This window comes from Rhopilema esculentum, unplaced genomic scaffold, assembly GCF_057945365.1.
Source record: "Rhopilema esculentum isolate cy_ngs unplaced genomic scaffold, ASM5794536v1 HiC_scaffold_27, whole genome shotgun sequence".
Taxonomy (NCBI): domain Eukaryota; kingdom Metazoa; phylum Cnidaria; class Scyphozoa; order Rhizostomeae; family Rhizostomatidae; genus Rhopilema; species Rhopilema esculentum.
In genome coordinates this window covers 203,165-228,854 of record NW_028300838.1, presented here as the reverse complement: position 1 = coordinate 228,854, position 25,690 = coordinate 203,165, and the positions used below count along the sequence as shown (strand labels likewise).

Genomic DNA, 25,690 nt, shown 5'->3' with positions numbered 1-25,690 from the left:
GCTTCGGCCAATTAGCCGTTGTGGGCAAACTCCTTCAAAACATATCAATACTTCTTGCTAACAACTTGAATGCCTTTTCACAATTTTGCAAGTTTTCATTGAATACATAATGATGTTTCCAGCATTTAAAATCCTCTGTTCATAGAATTTTCTCGCTACCGGCAGGTTGCGTTAGAATCCCGGTCCTTGGTTCAGTTTGGAAAAAGGGCGCCATATTTTCAAGTTGATTAATTATACAGGGCACAGAATCAATATTTGGCTAATTATTATGTAACAGTATTTTTTACGACCCGAGGTGTCGACCTTTTATTATTTTTCCTTTGTTCAGAACGTCCATCAGAAATGTTTTTTACTGAATCGCGGAACCAGCGTAACTACTCTTTCACCGTCGGTGGTGTACAGTCTGTTAATTAACGCTAATTTCATGTTATCTATCTTCAAGCTCTGTATGATATGCCCGCATTTTTATGAGAAACTTAGCCCGAGCTCAGAATATTATTGATTTTTGTACTAAAAGTTTCTTAAAGGTTCCCTAAATACCAAATGCTAAAGTGCTACGTTTAGAACACAAAACAAAACATAAGATAGAATGATATAGAACACTTATTTTTCGCAGAATAACGGTGCCTAATCCTCATAAGGAACCATTTCACTCCACTTCTTTAATAGAAGGAGTTCGAGCAGTTTCTCGAGGCTAGGGGTGATCAGTACTGTGGTGTTTTAAATTTTCATTTCAGGGGTCAGGAACATGTAGTCGGATTTTAAAATAGTGTGTAAGGTTGTTGTAGTTAAGGGTAAGCAACTATGATATGAAGGGTAAGCTAACTATTGTATAATGATTGGTTGACAATTTGTGCTGGGTAAGCTGGTAAGCTATTGGCAAGGAAATACACGTTTTTGTGTTAAAAGTATCCATACGAGAAACACGAGGCTTATCTCTGTTGAAAATGAAGATGGAAACTATGCAGGCGGTACTTGGAGAACTTTTTTAGGGAACGAAAATGTTGTTTGGAATAAAATGTTTAGAAAAGAATCTACTTTTTAACAATGTTTTCACATCTCCAAATGTTTAGTGATAACATGTTAAAAATATGTAAGAACCATTTAAGCTGGAAAAAAGGTTATATTCAGGATAAAAGACAATAATTAGTTATCGGTAAAACAGTTTTGTGGCATACGCAAAATTTAGACGAGCTTATGACAAGACATGGGAAAGCAAATGGTGAGACGATAAGATAAAGGTGGCTTGTGGATGGAATGTTTTTTATCATGTGAAATATAGCTGAGATGCATGCAAAGTAGTGGTTAGCTGTTGGCGAGCCATTGTTACGTTGCTAAGCAAGATATAAGCAATTGGTAAGCAAATGGGAAGCTATTGATTAGCAATTAGTGAGCATTTGATTAGTTATTTGTGAGCAATTGGTAATTAGTAGATAGGCATTTTTTGAGCAATTGGTAAGCCATTGATGAGCAATGGATAAGCATTTTGTGAGCAATTTGTAAGTAGTTGATAGGCAATTGTGAGCAATTGGTAATTAGTAGATAGGCATTTTTTGAGCAATTGGTAAGCCATTGATGAGCAATTTGTGAGCAATTTGTAAGTAGTTGATAGGCACTTGTAAGCAGTTGGTTAGTAGCTAGAAGGCAATTGATGAGCACAATTGGTGAGCAATTGGTAAGCCATTGATAAGTAATTTATGAGGAATTAACAAGTGGTTAGTAAGCAATTGATTAGCAATTAGTGAGCAATTGGTAAGCAATTGATTAGCAATTGTTAGGCAATTTCAAGCAATCGGCAAGTCATTGATTGGCAATTGATGAGATGTTGGTGACATGCTTTTAAGTATATTTTAGTTTTTGTCAGTTATTTTTTTTTCATCAAATTGTGTTTAGGCCGAAATTGCTCACATATATCATATTACTACTGAGAATACTAATTTTTAAGTACAGGAAAAAGAAACTTTAATACAATAGTATGATTAACAATGATAAAAGCAAAAAAGGTATATGATAGAAATATTACAATATTACTTGAGGATTAGTTTTCATTTGCTGTTGAAGAAAATAATTCAGACCAATGATAACCAAACATTTGATTTTGGCATCTCATTTTTTCATTTCAAACTGTCATTTCATCTGTGAAACCCTTTATTCATATACCGTGTCAAAAGTTTTGAATGAATTTGGGTTGCTGAAGAGCTGTTTTTGAATGATTATAAGCGACGCGTTTGAACTTTCCACCATCAAAAAGATGTGTAACTACGAAATTGCTACCATAATGGTGATATCATTGTGACTTAAAGATTTCGTTCATTTTCAGGTGCAGTTTGCAGAGCTCACGCTTGATGCTAAAAGCTTCGTAATAATTGAGGTTTACACAACTGCCTCTGGAGGTTTTCTCGCTGTGACGCAAGCAGAGGATGATCCAGAGGAACTTGCCTGCTGGACATTCATGCCTTTGTGCCAGCCGTTTGCAACTTCAAAGCAGGCCTCGCGAAATTCACGAATGTCAACAGCATCGAGGCTAGGTTCGCTGCTCTTTTCTGCGAATAATTAAAAACTTAGCCTTTTCTAGCAGTTTAATTCGATGAAATTCTTGTCCTTAGCGATGACATACAAAGTTTTTATTTTTGCGAAAAAATGGGTTTATTTACTTTCATTTTTGGCCTTTCTCAATCTAGGTTATAGATGCTTACAAAATCTAAATTTAAAAAATGCTATATACGTTGAGGAGAATGTATTAAAACAGTATAGATGGAACAACAGAAGCTAAAAAGTCCTTTGTAAGTCTAGAGACCTGTGAAGGATTGATACATATTCATGATTCCTTCTTTTCTCGGCTTGCCTTTGTTCTTCGTAGATGTCCTATCTTATAATGATATAATTTGGTGAAGTGGATATGAAATTAATTGAAGAATTAAATGCAAAAGACATTCGGGAGTGTTTGCTATTCACAATTTTTGTTGTTGTTGAATAACTTTTGAATTTCTTGAAATATGATTAATTTTATGATCTCCGTTCTTAACTGTGTAGATGAAAATGAGACTTACAACCAATTGAAGGCCAACACCGGAATGCACGAAGTAGGTCTTTACAGCCCTCCTGTGTTAGAGCCACGGCAAATATTATCAGGTTTCAAGGTGAGTACGAACCCTGTCGTTACATGGGCAAAAATCCTTTAAATTATGCATTTTTATGCATTTTTATTATGAATATTTCATATTTATAATATGGCAAATTATTTTAGGCTTCCATTTAGATTGCAGTAGAAAAACACAAAACAAATTTATCGTATTTAGCAATGCAGTATGGTTCTCAGAATAAAGCCTTTAGGCTTTTCAAACGAGTGTCCTTTTCATCTGCTTAAAAATAAAGTTAATTACCTACTACGTATTGTCTTGGAGGCTTGTTGCAAAATCTATTAGTTTTTTCAGCTACAATCCTTGCCAAAATAACTGGAACGCCTGCCCATTGCAGCATGCAAATAAACAAAGCAAGTCTAAAACTACCTTACCTAAATAATGACTGCCGCTTCACAAATTTCGGCCCCCTCCCCCCGTACAATGTTGATTTATTTACTCAATACTTTCATACAGCTATCAGTGAAGAAATTTTTACCCTCAGGATCAAAACAGCCAAATTGAGCAACATTGTAATGGGGGGTAGGGGGGGGGGGGGATTTTTCAAAAAAAGCTTCAGCTTTGCGCAAGTGTTCCAACAATTTTGGCAAGGATTGTAGCTATTTTCTGAACACATTTTAACAAATAACTGGCCCTTAGTTTTGTGCAAGTTTACTGTACTTGCCGTATAGTATAAAATATCAAAAAGTTATGGCAAAATTTATAAGGGGACGATAAATCTGGATCTTGTTGCTCAAAACAAAAACATTTTGCTGCTTGTCTTTTCAAATGTTTTATGAACAAGAATTATTCGTTTGTGTACTGAAAATGGTTTTTTTTGTAAGATTGGATTGTGTCATGTTGAAACGTTTAATGTTGGGCTCTTTGACTTTGATTTGCCCGTCATGAAAATGGGTGTCTGTTGTTTCAAAAACAAAAGTTTATCGAAACAAATTAACTGGCAGAGAATCTTGATGCGAAATTTTATATTTTGATCATGCTGTGTATTTTCATTCTAACAAGATCTATCGCTTTTCTATCGTAGAATCCTCAAATATTTGATAGCTGCGAGCAGTTTGGTCCTGCCTATATAACTTTCTTCGTCTTCAACAAGCAGGTATTGCCACCAGCACTGCCATCCGACCTGCCTCAGGTTTCCAGCGAAAATGAATGCCCCGAGGTAAGATGTTTGTCTAGAGTTTGTCTTAGAAAATTGTCCGGCGGGTCTTTATTTTCGAAAGATTGTCGAGAGTTTGGTACCTTTTTAAAGTCAGACGATAAAATGTCTGGAAAAATCAGTTAAGTTCAATGTAAGCAGTAGCGGACTGGCCCACCGGGGCCCCTTTTTCCAAATATGAGGCTTTCCTTTTGATGTTCCATTACTAATAATGGACATCTCACAATATGTCACAAGTAAGGTTAAACAGGCCGTATCCACACTTTACCAGATTCATTTAATATCGGATTTACTTCTTATCATTACTATCTATCCAATATAAAAACTGAATCCATTTAAGACTGAACAGGTCTGTCATAGCGTGAAAGTCAATAGAGGCAGTTGCGGCCTGGCAGGGAGGGGCCATAACCCCAAGCTGTCTTTTTATAGGGGCGCAAAAGCTTGTAAAAGACGTCAAAAGCTCCAAAAGGTTTGATACAGAATCAATTATACGACCGACTTGTCTGGTTATTAGGTCTCTTGGAGACCAGCAGAGACAAAGAAGACACGTTAAAATTCAAATTTTCTGAGGGCGCATGCCCCCAAATGCAATCCACAAAGTATGCAGATATCTTCATTTTCTGCGCAGTAGTACGGGAGTACAGCTTGAAAATCCTCACATCTTATTATTTGCTTTGGTTTAAGCAAGATTTCAGTCTTTAGCCTTTGGCTAGCCTTTTCTATAAGATCAGAGAACAAAAATATTCCTTTGATCATTTATTTCTTAGATAATTCATAAATTAGATAATTTGCCTTGCGCATTGTTTTATGTTGTAAATAGCAACTGGGGAAGGATGGACTTTTAAATTCTCTTAAAATCTAGTATTACTAAATAATAATTTTTTACTTTTCCATAAATCTAAGACGGGCAGTACTTTTGTATATAAATATAAAAATAAATCAAGGTGGCACCAAAATACGATACGGGCGTTGATGAGAATCAACTAATTAATTTTATGGCCTTAAGCTCTTCGCGGACGGTTGAAAATTCTGAGCCAATCCGCCACTAAATCTATGTGTTTGTCATGTCATTTTATAATAGACGTCTGGTTCGATCCAGCTATCACACTGGGATTTTAAATACAAGGATTAAAAGCAGTGTGCTTTTATTGATTGCAGTTTCATGCACGATCGTTAAAGGCGCTGATGAAATGCTGACATGAGTTCATCCATCTAACTATTTGATTGGTGAAGACAACCTGCTTGTACAATGATTGGTTAAGAACCGACTAATATACATGCCCTCCCCGAGTATCCTTCCTTCCCCATATTTGTGACAGGTTCATTACATTGGGTAAATATTCAGATTAATTGCAGCATACCAAAGAAAAATAAATCCACATTAATGCAATTATTCATATAAAAGTAACAACAAGTTAAATGAAAAATATAATGTGCAAAAGTGAAAGGAATTATCGAATTTTCAGGCTCTGTCTATTTCAAATCAAATTTTCAATCTCTTTCTACTTCAAAATGTGTTTTCGGTCTCTATCTCTTCCAAAGTTTAGCAAGACAAAAAAAGCTCAAATTTTATCTTTAGAACAATTGAATTTCCGAGATTATATATACTGCGTAGTAGGACGCTGGTCGAACTACCGTATCTCTCTAATGAGGGCTCTCTCTCCAATGAACGCCCCTCTCTAATGAACGCTCTCTTTATGAGCAAAAATTCGAATGACCGTCCCTCTCCAATGAGCGCCCTTCCAAATATAATGGAAACAGATAGAGACCAGCAAATCATCGAAATAGTCAATCATCAGCTAAACATATTTAAGAGAAGCTATGCTGTTTCAATTGGAAAAGGTTTGCTTCAAATCCTGACAGAACCAAGCATAAACGAATTCGATGGTTTTGAAAATTTAGATATTCAATTTGCAACACCAGTTCATATACAGATAGACAAGGGTTCCGACCCAATTGAAATCTTGCAAATGTTCATTAGAGAGAATGTGGTGTGTAACCGGCTGATAAACAACTGTCGACATAATGAGAAAATTTGTTCTCACCAGACAGGGGCGAATCTAGAAAGTTTTCTGACTGTCGCACACAAGGGTGTGGTCGGAAATATCATTCGTAACCACACCCAAAGTTTTGAGGATATTCGCCCCCTTCTCTTTTGAGCAGTCGACACTCACATTAAATTGGCTTTTATTTAGAACGTGGTCAAACCATTGCCTATTCCTTATCTAAGTTTTCAATTTATACTACAGAATCATTTGCGTTGTTTCTTAGCCAACCGTAAAGCAAGAAACAACTTAAAATTCTTAAGCGTATTGACCAAGTTTTCCTTTCATAATCCAGCAAAAATTCGAGTCGTCTCTCTCGATTTGTTTATGGTACAAGATGACAAACCAGGCCACGCGAAAAAATAAAAAACATCATTGCAATGAATTTTCAGAACGAACCAAATAGAAAAAATTTACACGAAATTTGCCAATAAGCGAGAAAGTTGTTGTTCAGGAAAAACCTCTTTCGAGACAGATTCTTAGTATAATTTTAAAATTTCGACTGTCGCATGTGCGAACGGTGCGAACGTCTAGATCCGCCCCTGTCACCAGAGACAGTCTGCTTTGCATTAAATGTTATTAGAAATTGTGAATCACAGGAGAATCACAGGAGCAACGCCTTGATTTAAGTTGTTTTACTTGCTGTCTAAAGGCCGAATTATCGGGTTTAAAAATACAATTGTTGTCGTAAAAAATCTTTGTGGAAAGGCACCTTTTTTACCCCTAAAAAGGCTTGTCTCAAGAATGAGACTGCTCGCAGACACCCAGAAATGTAAGATAGATGAACCAGTTTTAATTGAGTATAATTTCTTAATTTCTTTTTTTCTTAACTGTGCTAAGCTGTGTCTAAGTTTTGCAGAATCAGATAACAACATAATAGAGGATAAGAAAAATTAGTTGGATAATAACTGCTGTTTGGAGTTTGTCTGATATTAGTTTTGGAAAGGCTGCTAAGGCACGTTTCTTCTTTTTATGATTTGATAGAATGATGCATTCGTAGTAAACTGCCTTTACTGACAAATAGAGGAATCTCCCGATTAAGTTATAAAACTACATACAGTTTTAGGGCACCCAAATGGCTTTTTTGTTCTTTCGATTTAAACAATTGTAATTTACTTTCGTTAACTTTATAAGACGTTAAGAAGACTGGCCAGGATTTTGTTAGAGGCACAATCACAGAATAGGAATGTCATTTCTATTCTGTGGCACGATTTACTAATCTTTTCTTTCGATTCAACCGACTATTTCATAAACTTTTTTGAGACTGCAATTTTAACGAGACTGGCCAGGATTTTGTTAGAGGCTTGATATCCCAATTTTATATCTTTTGAGCCAATGGCCCCTTCTTGTACTCCGCTTTGTCTGTTTGACCATTTTATACCAACTACTGAGCAACTGTCAAAAATTGGGGTGTTACATCCCCACACTACCCTGGTAGTCACACCCAATCTTATTTTGGACCCAAAAAATTTATTCAAAGATTGCAGCTTTCGTTATGTGAAAGAGTTTTTCCGCCCAGGATGTTTGAAAAATCTATCAAGGATTTTTGTGACGTCGATAGACGAAGAAGAATAGTCAAGAAAAGTCTTGAAATGCTAATCAAAAGGTTTGAATCGTTAGAAGGTATTATATCGTCGTGTTAAGAATTTATAGGCCTATTAGTTAGCAAAAAAACAGCAAGAAAATCATACAAATTTTACTTTTCAAGCTGCATCAGAAAAATTTCTTATTGATAGCAAAGTTAACCACCGTCTTGAATTGTCCTAGAGCTCAGCATTTAAAATTGAAGCTTTAGTAAATGTCCTAATTTAAAGCATTTTCCACACATCTTGACTGAATATGAATTCATTTTATGATTGTTACAAGTAATTTATGCATTGATTGAAAAACAGTTGTAACATGAATCTTTTCTGATACATTTTTAGAGTGCGTGGATACCTAGCGAACGGAAAGAGCCTCTAGAAACACCCTACAAGAATGGTGATGGATTTGAGCTTTATATAGATGCTGGAAGATTTTTCCCTGATAATTGTGCCTTTGTCAAGGTGATTGTTTATAAAGTTATCGTGTTTCAAGAAACTAGGGCTAGTTCACATGGAAACTGTTGCAAACCCTTCCACATCGTTCCGTTCCAAAAATGTGAATTGATCTGGACTGCGAAGGAACGACACATATATTTTGAAACCACGAATTTAATGATCCGCTGGTGGGGCAAATACTAAGTAATTTACTGCTGACGCGAGGTAGTCAGTGCGGGCTTTAAGGTGGATATCTCCTTCACGCTTTGAACGGAAAATGGAAAACGGTATACGGTACAAGCATGCACAGAAGATATTTTGGCATTCAAGAACGGTACGCTTACCGTACCGCTTTCCGTTTTTGAAAGTTGAAGTCATATCAAGGCAACTTTTTGCCATAGAATTCGTACCGTTTGACCTCTCAATCAATCATGAAGTCATAACATTAGCAACAAGCTGTGCTTCGAAATAAGTTACAATCATTCTGAAATACTTGAAATAGTATTACCTATCATCGGTGGATTCAGGCAAGTTTTAGCCCCCCCCCTTGTAAATGCAAATAATGAACCCTTTTCTATTTTTTGCTATCCTATTTGAGAAATTTTTCGAGAAGGCCCCTCTTGTATTTTACATAGGAACACTTTTAATTTCATAGTTCCCTGGGTGGAACTTTCCTTTTTTATTTTTTCTTGAAACGTGTTTCATCCATATGCGCTTCTCGTTTTTCTTTCTCTTTTAACTTTTCAACCTTCTTTCAGAAGAAAAAGCATCATTTAGTTGTTTAGCATAACCTTAAGCATTACCGTTTTCCTCGTTCCATCCATACCGTGAACTGGAAATCCACCTTTAATTATTGATTTCAAATGTTTTTAATTTTTTGCCTTGCCTATAATCGTGCAGTATGTGGACATCATTGAAGCCTAAGTGGCTGTAATTTTTTGTCTACTGACTGGCTATCTCTTGTTTTTCCTCCTTTTTTAAAACAGTACTTCAAGCTTTTGCTAGACATATTTTCATTGTTCAGTCAAGAGTGTTGTTTTTCATTTTCTATTTCTATTATCTATCTGTTCACGTATTTTCCCAGCCTACTATCCCGCCATACGTCAGAATTGATAAGACTTATGTGGTCCTAATTTTTATGTCTCCTAGCTTGATAGGTATTCTAGATACTCCTTATCTAAATTTTGTAGGATGGCATCATAGAGCACTTTAGAGGCCATGAAAAAAATCACGTATTTGGCTTTAAGCTGTGTTTTTATATACCAGCTCAAAGCAAAATAGTTATATTTGTATTCTACGAGCTCAAAGCAAAAATGCGCATTTTGCATGTATGTTGTTCCGCGTTTTCTGTGAGTTCTGCGTGTTCTGCGTGTTCTGCGTGTTCTGTGTGTTCTGCGTGTTCTGTGATTTTCGCATTTTCGATCTGGCCATGTGATATCTGTCAATTAATTTCACATTCCTCAAGTTGACCCATGTATTTGAAGATTAAAAAAGCTATTACAATTAGAATATAGCTAATAATAGATAGGATTACAAAAATGAATTACAGAGTATTTAAGTAGCTATTGAATTTAGTTTTAGACTTTCAGTTGAATAACCTCAAAGTGTCTTCAAACTTTGCAACATATTATGTTTCTTTTTCTACCTTAACAACTTGATTCAATCTGTCTTTCGATCTTTTATTTGCTTTTGTTCAGAACTCTACTGCCTTGATTTTCCAATACCATCTACTAACGATACTACAATACTATCTACTATCTAATATCCTAATTTTAAAGACTCTGTAAAGAAGAAATCTAAAGAGCGGTTTTTGGCTAACTAATTGATGAGCATATTTTAACTTTTGATAAGCTGTATTTACACTACACACAATCGGAGCTTGTGTTCCCGGTTAAAGTGTCCCAGGCTAGATTTGGCAACGCAACTATTACGGGTTTTACCCAGCTTAAACTTACCTGCATCTTCTGATGAGTTCGTCCTGACTTATTTTGTAAAAATGGAGTCTAAATGTAAACTTGGGTCAAAACAAGAAGGAAATAAGCAACCCCATATCAACGCTTACACCATAGTTAGGCCAAATCTAACCTAGATTAGTTTCACCCAGAACAAGCCCTGGTTGGTTTAACCCGGGGTGAATAAGGGCTAGTTTTTCCCGGAGTGAGCCTGGGCTCATATTTGTATAGTTTTATTTAAGCGACAGCCATTGCACCGCTTTTAAAAGACTTCTTCCTTGTTTCGTAAGATAAAACTTGTTCTTTACTTATGTAGCTCTCAAGACTGACTCCATCCACCCTATCCATTGCATTAATATGTCTGGAATATCGTTGATTCCATAGGACCTTGTTTATAGTAAACCAAAGTAAGTAATGTTGCATTCTTTCATCTCATTTGCTCAACAGGTCTTATGCCAGCTGTATGATAACAAGTACACGAAGCTCAAAGATGAATATGATACGGATATTGATCTTGATTTGAATCCGTACAATCCAACATTCGATCTGAAGTTTGAATTCAGGGAGTTTAGTTATCCGCCGACAACAACGATGCTCTTTAAGGTTATTTGATTTACTGCTATATTGATATTGTAAAATTCACCGTAAAAACACATTTTAAAGAGGGTGTGCGTCTTGTGTTGCTCTTTTTTTAAATATTGCTTCATGTCATTTTTCTGCGGCGCTTCATATCATTTTTCCATCATTTTTCCTCCGCCAATATGATGTGTATATGCTCAACTGACTGTGTATATGAAAGTTTATTCAATCAAACTTTGAGGACCTTTTTGTCATGAGCATGTGAAAAAGTCAAAACCTGGGCAATCTTAGGATATCATGTGCGAATAAAGGAGAGGCCACGATAGCAGGCTGCTCGACGGACTCCGGAGGAAATCTTGCGACGAAAAAACGATAAAATAGTAGTGTATAAAGAACACCGCAAGGCGACGAGAATAAACAACAACCAAAGCATGTACAGCTTTGCTTATACGGCATCCAACAAAGCATAACAGACCTGCAAATAGTATCTTCATTAATTCTACCAAATAAAGAGAGACTATCATTTTTCCTACTGTCTTTGCCTCAGACCATAGAGCGAAAAGGTGTCCACAACGTTCCTTGTAAGTCGTTGTTTATTCTCGTCGCGTTGCGGTGTTCCTTATACACTACTATTAGGATATCATGTTTGCAGTAATTCATTGCTTAACATATTCATAGTATAGTATATTATATATTAGATTATAGAAGAATTATTGTGAATTTGGAGCAATTGATTTTTATTATTCTTTCCAGGTGTTTATAATAGACTCAGTCACCAGGCAGGCTTTTCGACTTGGCATGGCTGTTTTACCTGTGTTTGTAAAACCCGGGACTTTTGACAGAGCTGATGACCTAGATTCGAAGGTATATGTTTTTTACCGTTTCATAGTAAAAAGACTGCCATAGTAACGTGGACGGGCGCTATTAGAGTAGAATATTGTGGAACGGGATGAAACTAGCATATTGGGAAGGCAATAACACATTAATTGGACACTAGCAAGGATTGTCGTTGGTTCATGAAGCTTTATTAGTATTTCATCAAAGTCTTCAAGAATGGCTAAACATATCCTATTTACAAAGACCGAGATACAACTTTTGCTTTGGGGTGGGGGTGCAGCCCTGATAAGTAAGTATTTTGCAAATTTTACTTAAGTTTTTTAAGGGAGCCAAGGCCCCCCCCCCCCCCCCCGCCCCTCCCCCCGATATCTTGGACCTTGCATATTTATCTTTATTCATCCTATATAGCCGCGAATTTGGGAAATATTGACATGTTACTTTCATTCCAGTTTTGCTTAAACGAAGGATGTTTCCAATTGAAGCTTTATAATGAACTGAAAAATGTAGACCGACTTACAAGGAGTGCTGTAGAAAGGTTTGTGGACACCTTTTCGCTCTATGGTCTGAGGCAAAGACAGTAGGAAAAATGATAGTATCTCTTTTGTTGGTAGAATTAATGAATATACTCTTTGCAGTTCTGTTATGTTTTGTTGGATGCCGTACAAGCAAAGCTGTACACGCTTTGGTTGCAGCTCCACAGTTTCACGCTTACAGTTGTAGGCAACAACAACGGGTAACAACAACAAAAGCATCAAAGAATTTTAACTTGGAACCGTTCTTTTCCACATACGAAAGCATGCTTGTATTTTCTGAGAGCATTATGTTGTCAAGAAAGCTTTATTTTAATTCTGTTAATAGACAATGAAAACCGTATACTTGTGTTTCTCATTGTGCTAATTGTGATTTTCATTGTGATACTTGTCATATTCATTGTGACACATATTATACTCGCTGTAATATCAACTATTGTACTTGTGATACCAATTATGTTACTTGTTATACTAACTGTGATTCTTGTGATACTGATTTTGAAACATGTGATATTAACTGTGGTTCTTGTGATACTTATTTGGTTACATGTGATACTCGTTGTGATACTTGTCATACTCATTGTAATACTTTTGATACTTATTTTGAAACATGTTATTCTAACTGTGATTCTTGCGATACTCATTTTGAAACATATGATACTCACTGTGATGCCTGTGATACTTATTTGGTTACATGTGATACTCGTTGTGATAATTGTGATACTCACTGATATACTTGTCATACTCATTATGATACTTGTGATACTCATTTTGATACATGTGATGCTAACTGTGATTGTTGTGATACTAACTGTGGTTCTTGTGATTCTTATTGGGTTACATGTGTTACTCACTGTGATACTTGTCATACTCATTGTAATACTTTTTATACTCATTTTGAAACATGTTATTCTAACTGTCATTCTTGTGATACTCATTTTGAGACATGTGATACTAACTGTCGTTCTTGTGATACTCACCGTGATGCCTGTGATACTTATTTTGTTAAATGTGTTACTCACTGTGATACTTAACATACTCATTATAATACTTGTGATACTCATTTTGATACATGTGATGCTAACTGTGATTGTTGTGATACTAACTGTGGTTCTTGTGATTCTTATTTGGTTACATGTGTTACTCACTGTGATGCTAACTGTGATGCTAATTTTGAAACATGTGATGCTAACTGTGATTGTTGTGATACTCACTGTGATACTTTTGATACTTATTGGTTACATGTGATACTCGTTGTGATAATTGTGATACTCATTGTGATACTTGTGATACTCATTTTGAAACATGTGATGCTAACTGTGATTGTTATGATACTCACTGTGATACTTTTGATACTTATTTGGTTACATGTGATGCTCGTTGTGATAATTGTGATACTCATTGTAGTACTTTTGATACTTATTGTGATACTTTCGATACTTATGAAGAAACTTCGATACTAATTCTTATCTCTGTGACACTTGACATGGGTATTTAGAAAATATATTTGCATACTTGTGAACAGGGCTATAGTGTTTCGTCAGATCATGATAGTTTGTATAGTAAGTAACTGCAAAATGTCACAGTAGAAACGAGAGGGCAAAATTTTTTAAATGCAAGACGTTGAACAATATATAAAGAGCTGATGTTCATTATTTAGAATGATGCCTAATCATTTGCCTAGCCTTTCGTTTCGTAAAGAAAGATTTTATCTTGCTTTCATAGTCCTGTTCCGTGTGCCTCTTTATTAGTCAGGATCCTCCGAGCCCCATCCTATCCAGATGGACAACCAAAGCAGGTATGTTGAGTAATCTTTATGCTTTACCAGCTGGTCATTTTTATGCCATGTTAAAGGCAGTCGACAGATACTAAAGGGGCTTAAGCCATCTTTTAGTCAAGAATGTTGACTAACAGATAGCTTAAGCAATTTTGCATCTGTCTATTGCCTTTAAGTACGTGATTGTTGATAAAATTGTTCCTGCTTTTTCTACCTTTCTACCTTTTCTACCTAGCATTTGCATCCATACATACTGTAGTTTCAGATTATTTTTAATTTTAAAATCAAATGATATAGAAACAGCCTTGTCTTTTTACTAGCCTCTCCTCTTTCCTTTTTGTCTCATGTCACCTAATCAGCGCACTGCCTCACATCCTATTTGCAGTACTGCAGTGATAAATTTTGGACTCCCTTTATCTTACCTATGCATATGTCCACCGAATTTGCTTGTTATCAACAAATGAATCATTCTTCTTCGTACCCCGTAGGCCAGTGATTTTCTGGAGGACCAGTGGGAAAGTGAAGGGCTACTTGTACCAAAGCCAAAATACACCGACGGTATTTTTTTTTTTTTATTTTTCTATTTTCCCGTTAGTATCATTGCTGGTTGATGACAACCGACGTTTTATCGATGGCAATTGGTATGTGCAGCATGTGGTATGTGCAGCATGCCATCATCTAAGAAAATTAATTTTTGTAGTTTGTGATAGAATATGAATTATACTGATCTGCAGCCTATTGTCCGTGTTTCAATACCTTCTTGGTTTATGAATTTTCATCCTTTAAACTTGAAATCATATTTCGGAAGCTATCTACAAAGCAAATGGCCAGGGCTAGCCATTTGCTTTGTAGACATTTTCAAGGATAACTATTGACAGTCATTACAAATGAGTCACGCGTGTTGACGTTTACCTGTCTTTTCAGGGCCCACAATCTCTGATGCTTGAATTTAGAGGAAGTTGGAATCAGGGTAGAGAAATGATAGTGTAAAATTAAGAGTAGCGTTGTAGTTTTTCCTAATCTATTTGTAGGAGTGTATGAGTCAAAAGAATGCAAGCCTAGCCTTTCTGAATGCCGATTGTTGCACGCTTACTTGAATCGTAAATCAACATCAACAAGAGAAGCAATGAAGCTTATTACTGAAGGGAGGAAATCCAAGAATGACCAAGGTCTTATTGACACTGTTAAGGTAAAATTAGTTCCTTGTTTTCTTTTTATCAGTACATAATCCAGATACAAACAAAACTATGATTGATCTTTATAGAATCCACTTGTTACCATCACCTCAGGATTCAAGATACCTGACCAACAGATTCCAATCAGTTTTTTTATAAAATACTTTATAAAGAACACGCATAAAGGTAAGCATTCATAACAAACAGTTTTATTGAAAGTCAGGGCATAATCTCAAAACTTAAACAAGTAAATAATCTCAGAATTGTTGACAAAACATTACTTTCCAATTAATAGATGATATGTCGAGTTTCTTCATTATTAAAGTTCAGGTAGATAGTGGTGTACCCTGGGTACCAGACTCACTATATAAGAATATTACTGGTACCCAGGGTAATAATGGTGTGAGTTCCAGCAGTTTCCGTACAAAATACGTCTGTTAGTTTTGCAGAGTAAGCAGTTGGAACATGCATCTAAAAAAAAATTTTTCTAGCTTTAAGTAAAAGGCTACAAATCATATTCCGCTAATCCCATCTTCCGAAGCAGTCCCTGTTTTCATGACACTAACTCGTCGATCTTTTTCCCAGAACAAGCAGCAATTGGGTACTAGCTTCTTTGCTGTGGCTAGTGCATTTTTCTTCAAAATGTGGCAAACTGTGAAAATTGAGTTTGGGTTGTTAAGTTTTAAACTTTAGTTTATAATTATGGGCAAGATTTGTTGCTGCTAGGAGGACTGGGTCATATAACTTTGTAACCCTGTGGCATTGACACCTTACCTAGCGTCTACTTTTATTCATTTATGTGATTGGCTAGTTCAACATGGGTGTCTTGAAATCTAGGCGTGATGATATAAAATTATTTCCAATTTTGAAATATCAAAAAACTGCAGATAAGGGGGAAGATGCGCTGATATTGAAATACCAGTTAGCGATTTATTGTCCTTTTGGAGATTCAAAACTGGGAGAGATCTGCTGCAAGAAAATGTAGTGAAGATTTATTTTTAATCTTATCATGCAAAAAGGAATTTCTTTTGCTTTTTTTTCTTGAATAATAAGTTAAAATCTATTGAATGATAACCTGCCAGGGGCCTTATTTTGCCGCTAAACTGTTTGACTCGTTATCTTTTCTTGCAATATTCAATTATTCACCATGCTATAGAATAATTTAGAATATGACCAGAGAATATGACCTGGATAGTCTTGATCGAAGCAATGTCTTCTCAATGATGTGAGAAAAATATTTTAAGCTCCATGTCTGTCTTAGTAGATTTAGTAAAAGGTGCGGCTTTTAATTATTTGCAGTTTCTGTCTTCTAGTTTGACACGCAGCCCAATAGTGCAATCGTTGTAATATCTTTGCAATGCCTGAAAATGCCTTACCACTATCATGGATTTTCCCCGATATCACCAAGTATCCCTATTATTTGAATTCTCCGAATACAATTAGGATTGAGTTTCCCCAATCTTATTGGGTCTTGCCATTATCATTGTTTTCCCAACATATTATTGAGGTTACCCAATATCATTGACATTCCCTTATATAACTGTGCTTCCCTTCCATGATTATCTGATTAAGTTTCCTCTGTATATCATCGAGCTGCCCGAATTTTCTTTTCCCAGTGTCGTCGAGCTTCCTTTTACCACTGAGGTTTCCCAATGGCATTAGCTTTTTTAATCGTGTTGTTTTCCCAGTAACATAGACTTTCTCCAATAACATCGAGGTTTCCCCAACCGATTTATTGTGCCTACATTCCAACTATTGAAATTAAAGAATAAGGTTATTTTCAATGATTTTTATATCGCTGACGTTGACAGAATAGACAGTAAAAACCTTCCAGCAAAAACGCAATAGAATGGTCAAGCTAATTTCAACCAGGCTAGCTCCGCAAGATGTCCATTCCTAATTTTTTTTGTTTATCGCCTGGTGTTTGGTATCTTGTATATTTACTATCTTTCTTTAGAAATTTTCAAACAAGCTTCTAATAAGTTTTTGGAAACGTGCCATCGTTATCAACAAAGTTCGACGACAAAATTCAAAGAACAAGCGGTTATTTGAATATTCTGACGGTGAACTACGAGTTATTTTATTCAGGTCCATTATGAAGCGACATTTAGGCTCTTTGCTTTAGCAAGAGTGTTTCGACAGTAAGCAGACATATCGTGACTTTTTGAAATAGTGATTGCTCAACACGGCGTAAATTCCGATGTTTTGTACCTCGCAGTTTTGAATATTTCCTTTCCTGAAATATCCTGTCCTTTTTTGAAACTTTTTAATGTGTTTAAGTTTCTAATATTTCTGAATTTCGTTTGCGGAGACACGCCAACAAGACTGTAAACATCTCCTAACGGTTAGAAGCATCTTTGGGATCCACTTTAGGGTTTTTCTGGATAGTCTTAAAAATAGATTTACCTTTTAGTGTAACGAGAATTGAGCCTTGTTATGTGCGATTCGTTCACTAATAAAATCATCCTTGACTAACGTGTCATTTCCAAACCCAGCGTGTCTTATTTTACGTGCAGAGAACACGGAGCCAGTGAGAGAGACAGTGTGTTGCCTGTGTAACTCTGATGTGAACTGAACTGAACTGAACTTACATAAAAATTAACATGCTTATATACAGAAATGAATTAACACTAATGCTGTAAGGAAAACAAAGGATAGGAAGGGCTAGGCTAAGTGTGAATAGTTTATGAATTGAGATTTAGGTAGATGTGTAGGGTTGATGAGGGCCTAAACAAAAGAGAGGAAATGTTGACATAGTGATATGTTCGTAGAGTGTAGTGATGAGGTAGTGATGTGAAGAAATTACTGTAAGTAAAATAAACAAAGTAAAAATGGATGGCGATAGGTGAGGAAAAATTAGAATGAATGGAATCACTACATAGCTCCCCCCCTAGAATGCAAGCGATAGCGAAGGATTCGATAAGTGTTAGTATGTGGTTAGCTGCGAATAATTAAGACGATAGAAATATACGTATAAAAATTACTTAAATGTTCGAATGTCTATTTGTTCGTTGACTTGCTTTCGTGTACCTTGCGAGGGTCTGCAAGCAGCGATGAAAATTGCCTTGAATTGGCGACGTAGTCCGATGTTGTGCAAGGTTTTGTGAATAGGTTTACCAGGAACCTGCGATGAGTGAATTGCCAAGGTTTTGTGAGTTGGGTGACCAAGAACCGGTAGAGTTGTTTTGCCAAGGTTTTATGAGTAGGGTAACCAAGAACCTGCGAAGAGCGTGAGACACTGCCGAGCACCGGAGAGTGCCGTGGAGCTGCCGAGGATGTGAGGCGAATAGAGACACTTGTGTCCGAGTGCTGTGTTGTCTAGCTGAGCTCGAGTGTGTGACAATCCAGTTGAGTGAGTGAATGTAGCTGACAAATTCGGTTGAGTTGAGTTGGGTTGAAGATAACGTCGAAGGATGTTGTTTTTAGCCATGTCGGGTCACGTCGTGGTCACCATTTTTAGTGTAACGAGAATTGAGCCTTGTTATGTGCGATTCGTTCACTAATAAAATCATCCTTGACTAACGTGTCATTTCCAAACCCAGCGTGTCTTATTTTACGTGCAGAGAACACGGAGCCAGTGAGAGAGACAGTGTGTTGCCTGTGTAACTCTGATGTGAACTGAACTGAACTGAACTTACATAAAAATTAACATGCTTATATACAGAAATGAATTAACACTAATGCTGTAAGGAAAACAAAGGATAGGAAGGGCTAGGCTAAGTGTGAATAGTTTATGAATTGAGATTTAGGTAGATGTGTAGGGTTGATGAGGGCCTAAACAAAAGAGAGGAAATGTTGACATAGTGATATGTTCGTAGAGTGTAGTGATGAGGTAGTGATGTGAAGAAATTACTGTAAGTAAAATAAACAAAGTAAAAATGGATGGCGATAGGTGAGGAAAAATTAGAATGAATGGAATCACTACAACCTGATCATCATGTAGCAAACGAAGAAAATTTATATTCTACAAGATTCAAAAGCTTTAAACACAATTAACAGAGGAAATTTATACAGAATAATAGACCTTTAAAGCACGATTCTACCTTCCTTACGTTCAACTGTTCTCGAGTTCGTTCGGTGCCTCGTTCTCCCTTTGTCTAGCAAATCAACTCTTAACTAAAATTATCTTTTTCGAATTGGTATCCAATTACCTTGCCTTTTTAGAATTTGCTGAAGAATTGCCAGAACTGTCCAAAGGCGGATTTGATGTATTTAGCAAAATACAGCAGCAAACATGGTGTCGTCATTTCAGTGGACAGCGCCCAAAACCTTCCTTGGTCTGGATTCACTTTTGCGACATACTGTTTTTCACCGCCAGCATCATTTTACAAGGTGATGTCTTAAAAAATTTCAATTGGTTCCACTGTTTAAGCTGGATCATCTATGATTTACGAGCAAGCGAGTCTTCTTCTATAGTAATCTTGTATAAGTGAACTAAAATCAAACCCTGCCTAGTTTTCATTAGTTTTCTAAGTAGGTTTCAAAGCTTTTGGGGTAATGTCCGGAGAACTGATGGACTCCTTCGGTTTAATCACGCAAGTCACAGTTCTACACAAGGCAACCAAATACAAGTTGTGTAATGATCAATTTCACTTAGGAAAGTTGTCTATGAAAAATTAAAATTTTTCCTTACTTTTCCTTACAAATGTTCTACTCTTCGTTTCCAAGGCACTTAAAATTTGCAGTTAAAGTAAGCTGGGTTCTAAATTCGACCAAATGAAGCGATTCCATCAATGATGTCATTTTAGCCTCTTTCAGGGAAAATTTCAGGGAAAGCACATTTTTCACAAGTGCCCCGATTCTTTAGAAAATGTTTTGGATGTTATTTTTATATAAATTTTTTAGATCAAGTAGATATATTCATAGTAAATTGTTTCCCTATCTTCAGCCTCGTTTGTTCTATATAGCGTAAAGATTGTCTTCCTATTAATTCACTGGTATTGGGCCATATTTCCAACACAAGGTTTAGATGACCAGGAATATTTGTCCTGATTTGAAGCTCATTTTATGAAATGCACCACCTAAAGACTATAGGATTAGGCCATAATAGGATTAGGCCATAATTTCATTTTGAAATAGTTAACAAGGCCAAATTGTTTCTGGGGTCTTCCATCTGATCCCCATGTGATAGACCACTGCATTATTTTCGATTTTATGTTCTAACGCTTGCATTCGATGTAAAGCACGCATATCTGGTTATTTCAGGGTAAACTCGATGACCCGGCGGTCCTTGTAACAAAGCTCGATTTGGATGGATGCATTCGACTCCCAAAGTGGGCGGATGGAATCAAGGTAACCCTGCTGTACATTGTCCTCAAACCAAGTAGCTTTCAGTGGGCAAAATCATCTTTCTCGAACAATCTTTCCCCCTGTTATCAAGCTACCATTTGGCACCAGTTAGAGAGTTTGTTTTTTTGACAAGTTTCCATTCTTCACAATACTTTCTTTACTTAGATTTTTAATAATATTAAATGAAATGATCAGTAAAGGTTACTTTGCACAGCAGACCGATTTGTACGCCTCTATGACAACGTTGTAAAAACATACAAGCATAACAACACAACACACAACATAACATAACATGACATGACATGACATGACATGACATGACATGACATGACATGACATGACATGACATGACATGACATGACATGACATGACATGACATGACATGACATAACATGACATGACATGACATGACATGACATGACATGACATGACATGACATGACATGACATGACATGACATGACATGACATGACATAACATAACATAACATAACATAACAAAGTTACCGGCAGTGGTTCTGTTCATGTCGTTGGGGATGAGGGTGTTTGCCAAGCCAATGAGATATTGCTCTTTAGCTCGACGAACACTCTCTCGTTTGTCGTTGAAGTTGAAGTAATGGTGTAATGGCAAGGTCGTTGATGGTATGAGCTGGGCTGCAGAAATGTTCTACAACACCGGACTTGTCTTCTTAGGTTTTGTTGACGCATAATTGCTTATTCAATATATTGTCTCCGTTTTGCCGATTCCATCCGCAGTTGGCACCTAGGGTTTAACCTTTATTGCCCTGTAACCTATATTGCCAGCTATACATTTTCTGAAGAAGTGGGGTTATGACTCGGTTCACGAAGGTCTTTAGTTTTATGGGTTATGTTTTCACTGATGGGCCTGAAATACTGTACCTTAAAGGGAGAGGATCTTCCTTCAAAACTTTATTCGACGAAACACTCAAAGCAAAATATTTCTATGAGGTGATATGTCTTTACACGGCTAATCTGTTAAGTGTTATTTAAAAAGGGCTATCAGCCAGATCCTTATTTCCGTTGAATTTCCCTAAAAATTTTCGATAGACATCATTTTTCCACCCACGAGCTTTTTGTTGGCCAAAACCACTGACCCTCTGCCTAGGACATCGCCTATGCTACCTAATATGATACTGAATTTCTTGCAGGTATTTCCAAGAAGAAGGTCTCATAGCAATCTTGTCGTAATCGTCCACCTTTATGAAGTGGTGCTTTCACAAAAAGAAGGTCGTATTGAGTTCTCCTTCGGAGCTCAGGTAGCGTATTTGTTATTTCTACATCACTTTGCAGGGCCGCCGGACGCAGGCTTGAACGGGGGGGTCAAACGAATGAAAAGGGCACGAATTTATTTTTCTGAAATATTAGTAAGTGCCAAAAATGGTACAGATTTCATTGTAATTTAGAAATTGATAAAAATAATGACACATGGTGGATATGGTGAGAGCTATCTTCGCTGAAAGTAGACATGGTTATTTTCTCCATTTAGGGACCATGCACTCTTGATCATAATTAATTGTATAGCTTCACTAATGCGTTTGTTGCTGAAGACATGCCAAGGGAATTTTCTCGCGAAAATGGCAGTCTCCTTCGCAGTTAATATCATTCATCACAGGAACTTAAGTTTTTTGCATCAAGACCAAGTAAAAATTTAAGGAAATTCAGTAAATGGTCCTCCAACAATGCCCAGAGTTATGTTGTTTCACCTAGTTTCTTAAGGCAGAATATCTGGCATTGAAAAAATACACGCAATTTATTTATCAGAAAGGGGCACTTGTTTATACTTTTTGCAAACAGGGGGGCCTGTGCCCCCGTGCCCCCTGGCTCCGGCTGCTGTGCTTTGTAGCTTAATGACCTAATTATTTTTCTTTTTAAATATTTGCATATCTTTAGCAATATTTCCTCTCTGTTGCCAGTTTAAAACGGACAAAGTTTTGCAAACATAATCACCAACGAGGCACGACAGAGGGGCGTCGTATGAAAGGTAGTTCACCTAAAAAGAGCAACAAATTTTTTTTGCAATCAAAGTAGAGATTCTAGTTGTTCTGTGCCCATTGCGCGCTCAGTGCCATGTTGTACCAAAGGTGGAATGAACTGACCGGAAAACTGTTTTAGACTAGTCCAAATGCCCAACCTGTTTTGGTACTTTCGCCTTTTTATTTGTGATCATTCTCCAAGCTTTGACAAGCAAGCAAATATGCTATTTTCTTAGATATTAATAATGCTAGCTAACTGCAGTGCTGTGAATGGTACTTGACCCTTTTTACATTTTCGGATATGATTGGCACCCACCACTCCTCTCGCAAGCAAATATTTTACTAAGTGAGCTAGCCTACTTTTATGGCTATAAATTTGTCATAGATTGTTTTGTGGTAGAGGGCCTTTGTCATAAAGCTGATGAGTTGTGTGTGAGCACGAAAGCTTCGCCTGAAAAGTCTCAAAGAAGGTTCACCCTTCATAAATTTTAGGATGGCGCTTCTATTAGTCTTTACTTTTTCTGACACAAGCAACAATTTTAGTTGTGCCGTGACTGGGATATTGGTTGGAATTTTATTCAGTCGTGGTGAAGTGCCTTGTCACATCAGATCTCATGGACATCACCGGGTTTCGTGATATTTGTGGAATTAAAATGCTTCGTATTGGTCTTCGACCTCTCCACTTTATTTATCACGAGAATACGGAGGGGATTGAGGCATTATATCAGCCTTAGTTCTGGCCACGACACGCAGATATCTCAATGTGTTCAAATAGACGACTGTCTTAGATATAACGTTGGAATTAAAGTACAAAATCATAACCAACAATTACAATAATATAAATAGTGAACAGTTTTTTGGCGGTACAGAACTAACGAAAATGCCGCCATTGTGTAGACAGAAGGAGTTCATTTGGTCTCTTGGGCTCCAATGGTAATTTTTCTCTAAGCACGCGACACTGATTGGTCAACTATAGTCAACTATACTAGCTTGCATTTTTCTGATTGGTCTTTTTTCGATCCACAACTTGGTATATATTTTTCATCGTGTTCTTTCAGACCCTTATGCTGACGTTTTATGCTCTGAGGAGTGTCAGACGAGAAAGCTTTTAGCCAATTTAAATGGTTAATTTTAGATAAATTCGATAGATAGATATATTCGTTATTGAAGCTACAGATTCTTTAATCAGTTTTATGATTTCTAAGACAGCTAAAGTGCTAGACAGACGATTGTGAAACTTTTTACATCGATCTGCTTCAACATTGATGAACTTGCTATTCTTAAAACATATCCATAATTTATAACAAGGTGAGAAGGGAGGAAATAAATGGGAGGAGGGTGAGGAGGAGAGGAGGGGGCGATGAAGATAGGGGAGAAGGTGAGGAAGATAGAGTGAGAAGGAAATGGGAGAGGAGGAGCGGGGAGAGGGACAGTGGAGAGTGGTAGGGGCAGGGTAAAGGGTGGGGAGGTGAAAGGGGAGAGGAATTCTTGTACTGAACATGCCAACAAGCCTGTGTGCAGGTTTTCTTCAATTCACAGGCCCCTAACTGGAGATGAGAATGAGGACTGAAAATATTGTTACGAAAGGGGGTTCATTTCATTCTTAGCAATGGTGTTCAAGTGCTGATGATGTATTTCAGTTTCAACTGAGCGCATCAGAAATGTTTTTTGATAGAGAATTTCGACGTCTGAAACCGCTATTTATGAATTCCCGTTTATTAAATGGCAAAAAATATGCTTGTTTCTAGACATAAGCTATAAGAATTTTTCATTTAAACCAGCAAGGAATTACAAGGAATTACAAGCAACGAAAAAGTAAAACTTATGAAAACTAGTAAGTAAAGTAAAGTAAATTAAAGTAAAGTATAACTAATGAATGAAAGAACGACAAATTAGTTGACTTGGAGTATGATGCCTAAATCGAACGGAAAAAAGTAATAAAATTGATTATTTCTAAATAAACCAAATGGTGAAATTAAATTAAACTTTGTAAAGCAAATGTCATCATTAGCTTAGAACAGTTAACAAAAGTTCTTATCACGATAACGAGCTTGAAAAGTTTCTAGAGAGGTAATTTCCAACCAAAGTCTATTCAAATTTATTAGGTTTGAATATTAAAAGGTTTCCTTAAGATTTGAATAGCGTTTCGTAATTCTTTGCAAGTCTACATATTTAAAATTTTCAAAAGAAAGGAAAAGTGAATTCCCAGGGAGCCATTTGTTGAAATCTTTAAACGAGAGAAAATGGGTTTTTAATTTTTTAGTGTAATTCTGGAGGAGCTATCTTGATATAAATTAACTTGATTATCGAAACTGATCCCAGGATTGTTGATAGGCAACAGAAAAGGCAGAAGTAGAGCGAACCTGTGGGCGCGACTCAGTTTCCTAACCTAACCTAATATGATGAGAGTGACTACTTTGATTTCAAGTGCTTCGGGTACAAACGACATTGCTTATTGGTTTTCAATAAAATGTTTTATTTCTAGAAACGTTGGTAAATGCAACATGTTCGCTACTTGCGATCAAATAGAGTTACTTTCTGCCATTAAAATACAAGATAATTATCTACCGTGGCTGAATGTACAAATCCACTCCTTTCCGCTATGTTTTTCTTTCTTCGACATCTTGCCTGACTCCATCATATACCGCTAGTTGCTTGGCTCTATACCGTCATCTGTATTTTCGCACTTCCATTTCATACATTCACAAGCCGTCGCTGATGAGAGTTTGACCATTCTCTTCACCGTATTACCATCCTGTAAACAGTTAACACGCACTGTTTTGAATGTAATGTTCCTAGGCTGACATGCATTGCATGTGTATCCGTTATTGAAGTCATAGCCTGTCAGGCATTGGCCCTGGCAAGCCGTAACCGGTATGAGAGCTTTGCACTGTAAGCCATTCTCCCTGTGACTGTACCAGTAGATGACTGTCTTAACCATACAGCTTGAAGTAGGCTTCTCTTGCAATGCAGTTCTGCATTTGATCAGGATCATAACAAATAGTAAAGAGATAATGACCTTCATTTCTTGCCGCTTAGCTTGAGAGTCAACAATTTGGTGCTTCTGTTGTTACTTTTCCTGAATGCTCTGGAAACTGAATTACACCAGGCGGCACCACAGCATTTATACCCACAACGCAGCCTCGTTCTATTTTTAATTAATACTCTAGCGACTATCAACCCATGCTGATATCGTACTG

At 36.7% G+C, this 25,690-nt stretch overlaps 1 protein-coding gene across 2 annotated transcripts in view; it reads left to right on the top strand.

Annotated features, from left to right (window-relative positions):
- The window catches only part of LOC148957431 (uncharacterized), an 84,711-nt gene that overhangs the window by 43,752 nt on the left and 15,269 nt on the right, over positions 1-25,690 (top strand). For both annotated transcript variants that reach the window (XM_089115350.1, XM_089115349.1), the window contains exons 18-30: positions 2,321-2,528; positions 3,034-3,140; positions 4,165-4,299; positions 8,267-8,386; positions 10,759-10,914; positions 11,644-11,754; positions 12,177-12,262; positions 13,983-14,055; positions 14,523-14,592; positions 15,066-15,223; positions 19,374-19,541; positions 20,415-20,501; positions 21,666-21,773. In XM_089115350.1, the coding sequence (XP_088971476.1) occupies positions 2,321-2,528; positions 3,034-3,140; positions 4,165-4,299; positions 8,267-8,386; positions 10,759-10,914; positions 11,644-11,754; positions 12,177-12,262; positions 13,983-14,055; positions 14,523-14,592; positions 15,066-15,223; positions 19,374-19,541; positions 20,415-20,501; positions 21,666-21,773 (1,587 nt within the window). The remainder of the gene's footprint in view (positions 1-2,320; positions 2,529-3,033; positions 3,141-4,164; positions 4,300-8,266; positions 8,387-10,758; positions 10,915-11,643; positions 11,755-12,176; positions 12,263-13,982; positions 14,056-14,522; positions 14,593-15,065; positions 15,224-19,373; positions 19,542-20,414; positions 20,502-21,665; positions 21,774-25,690) is intronic.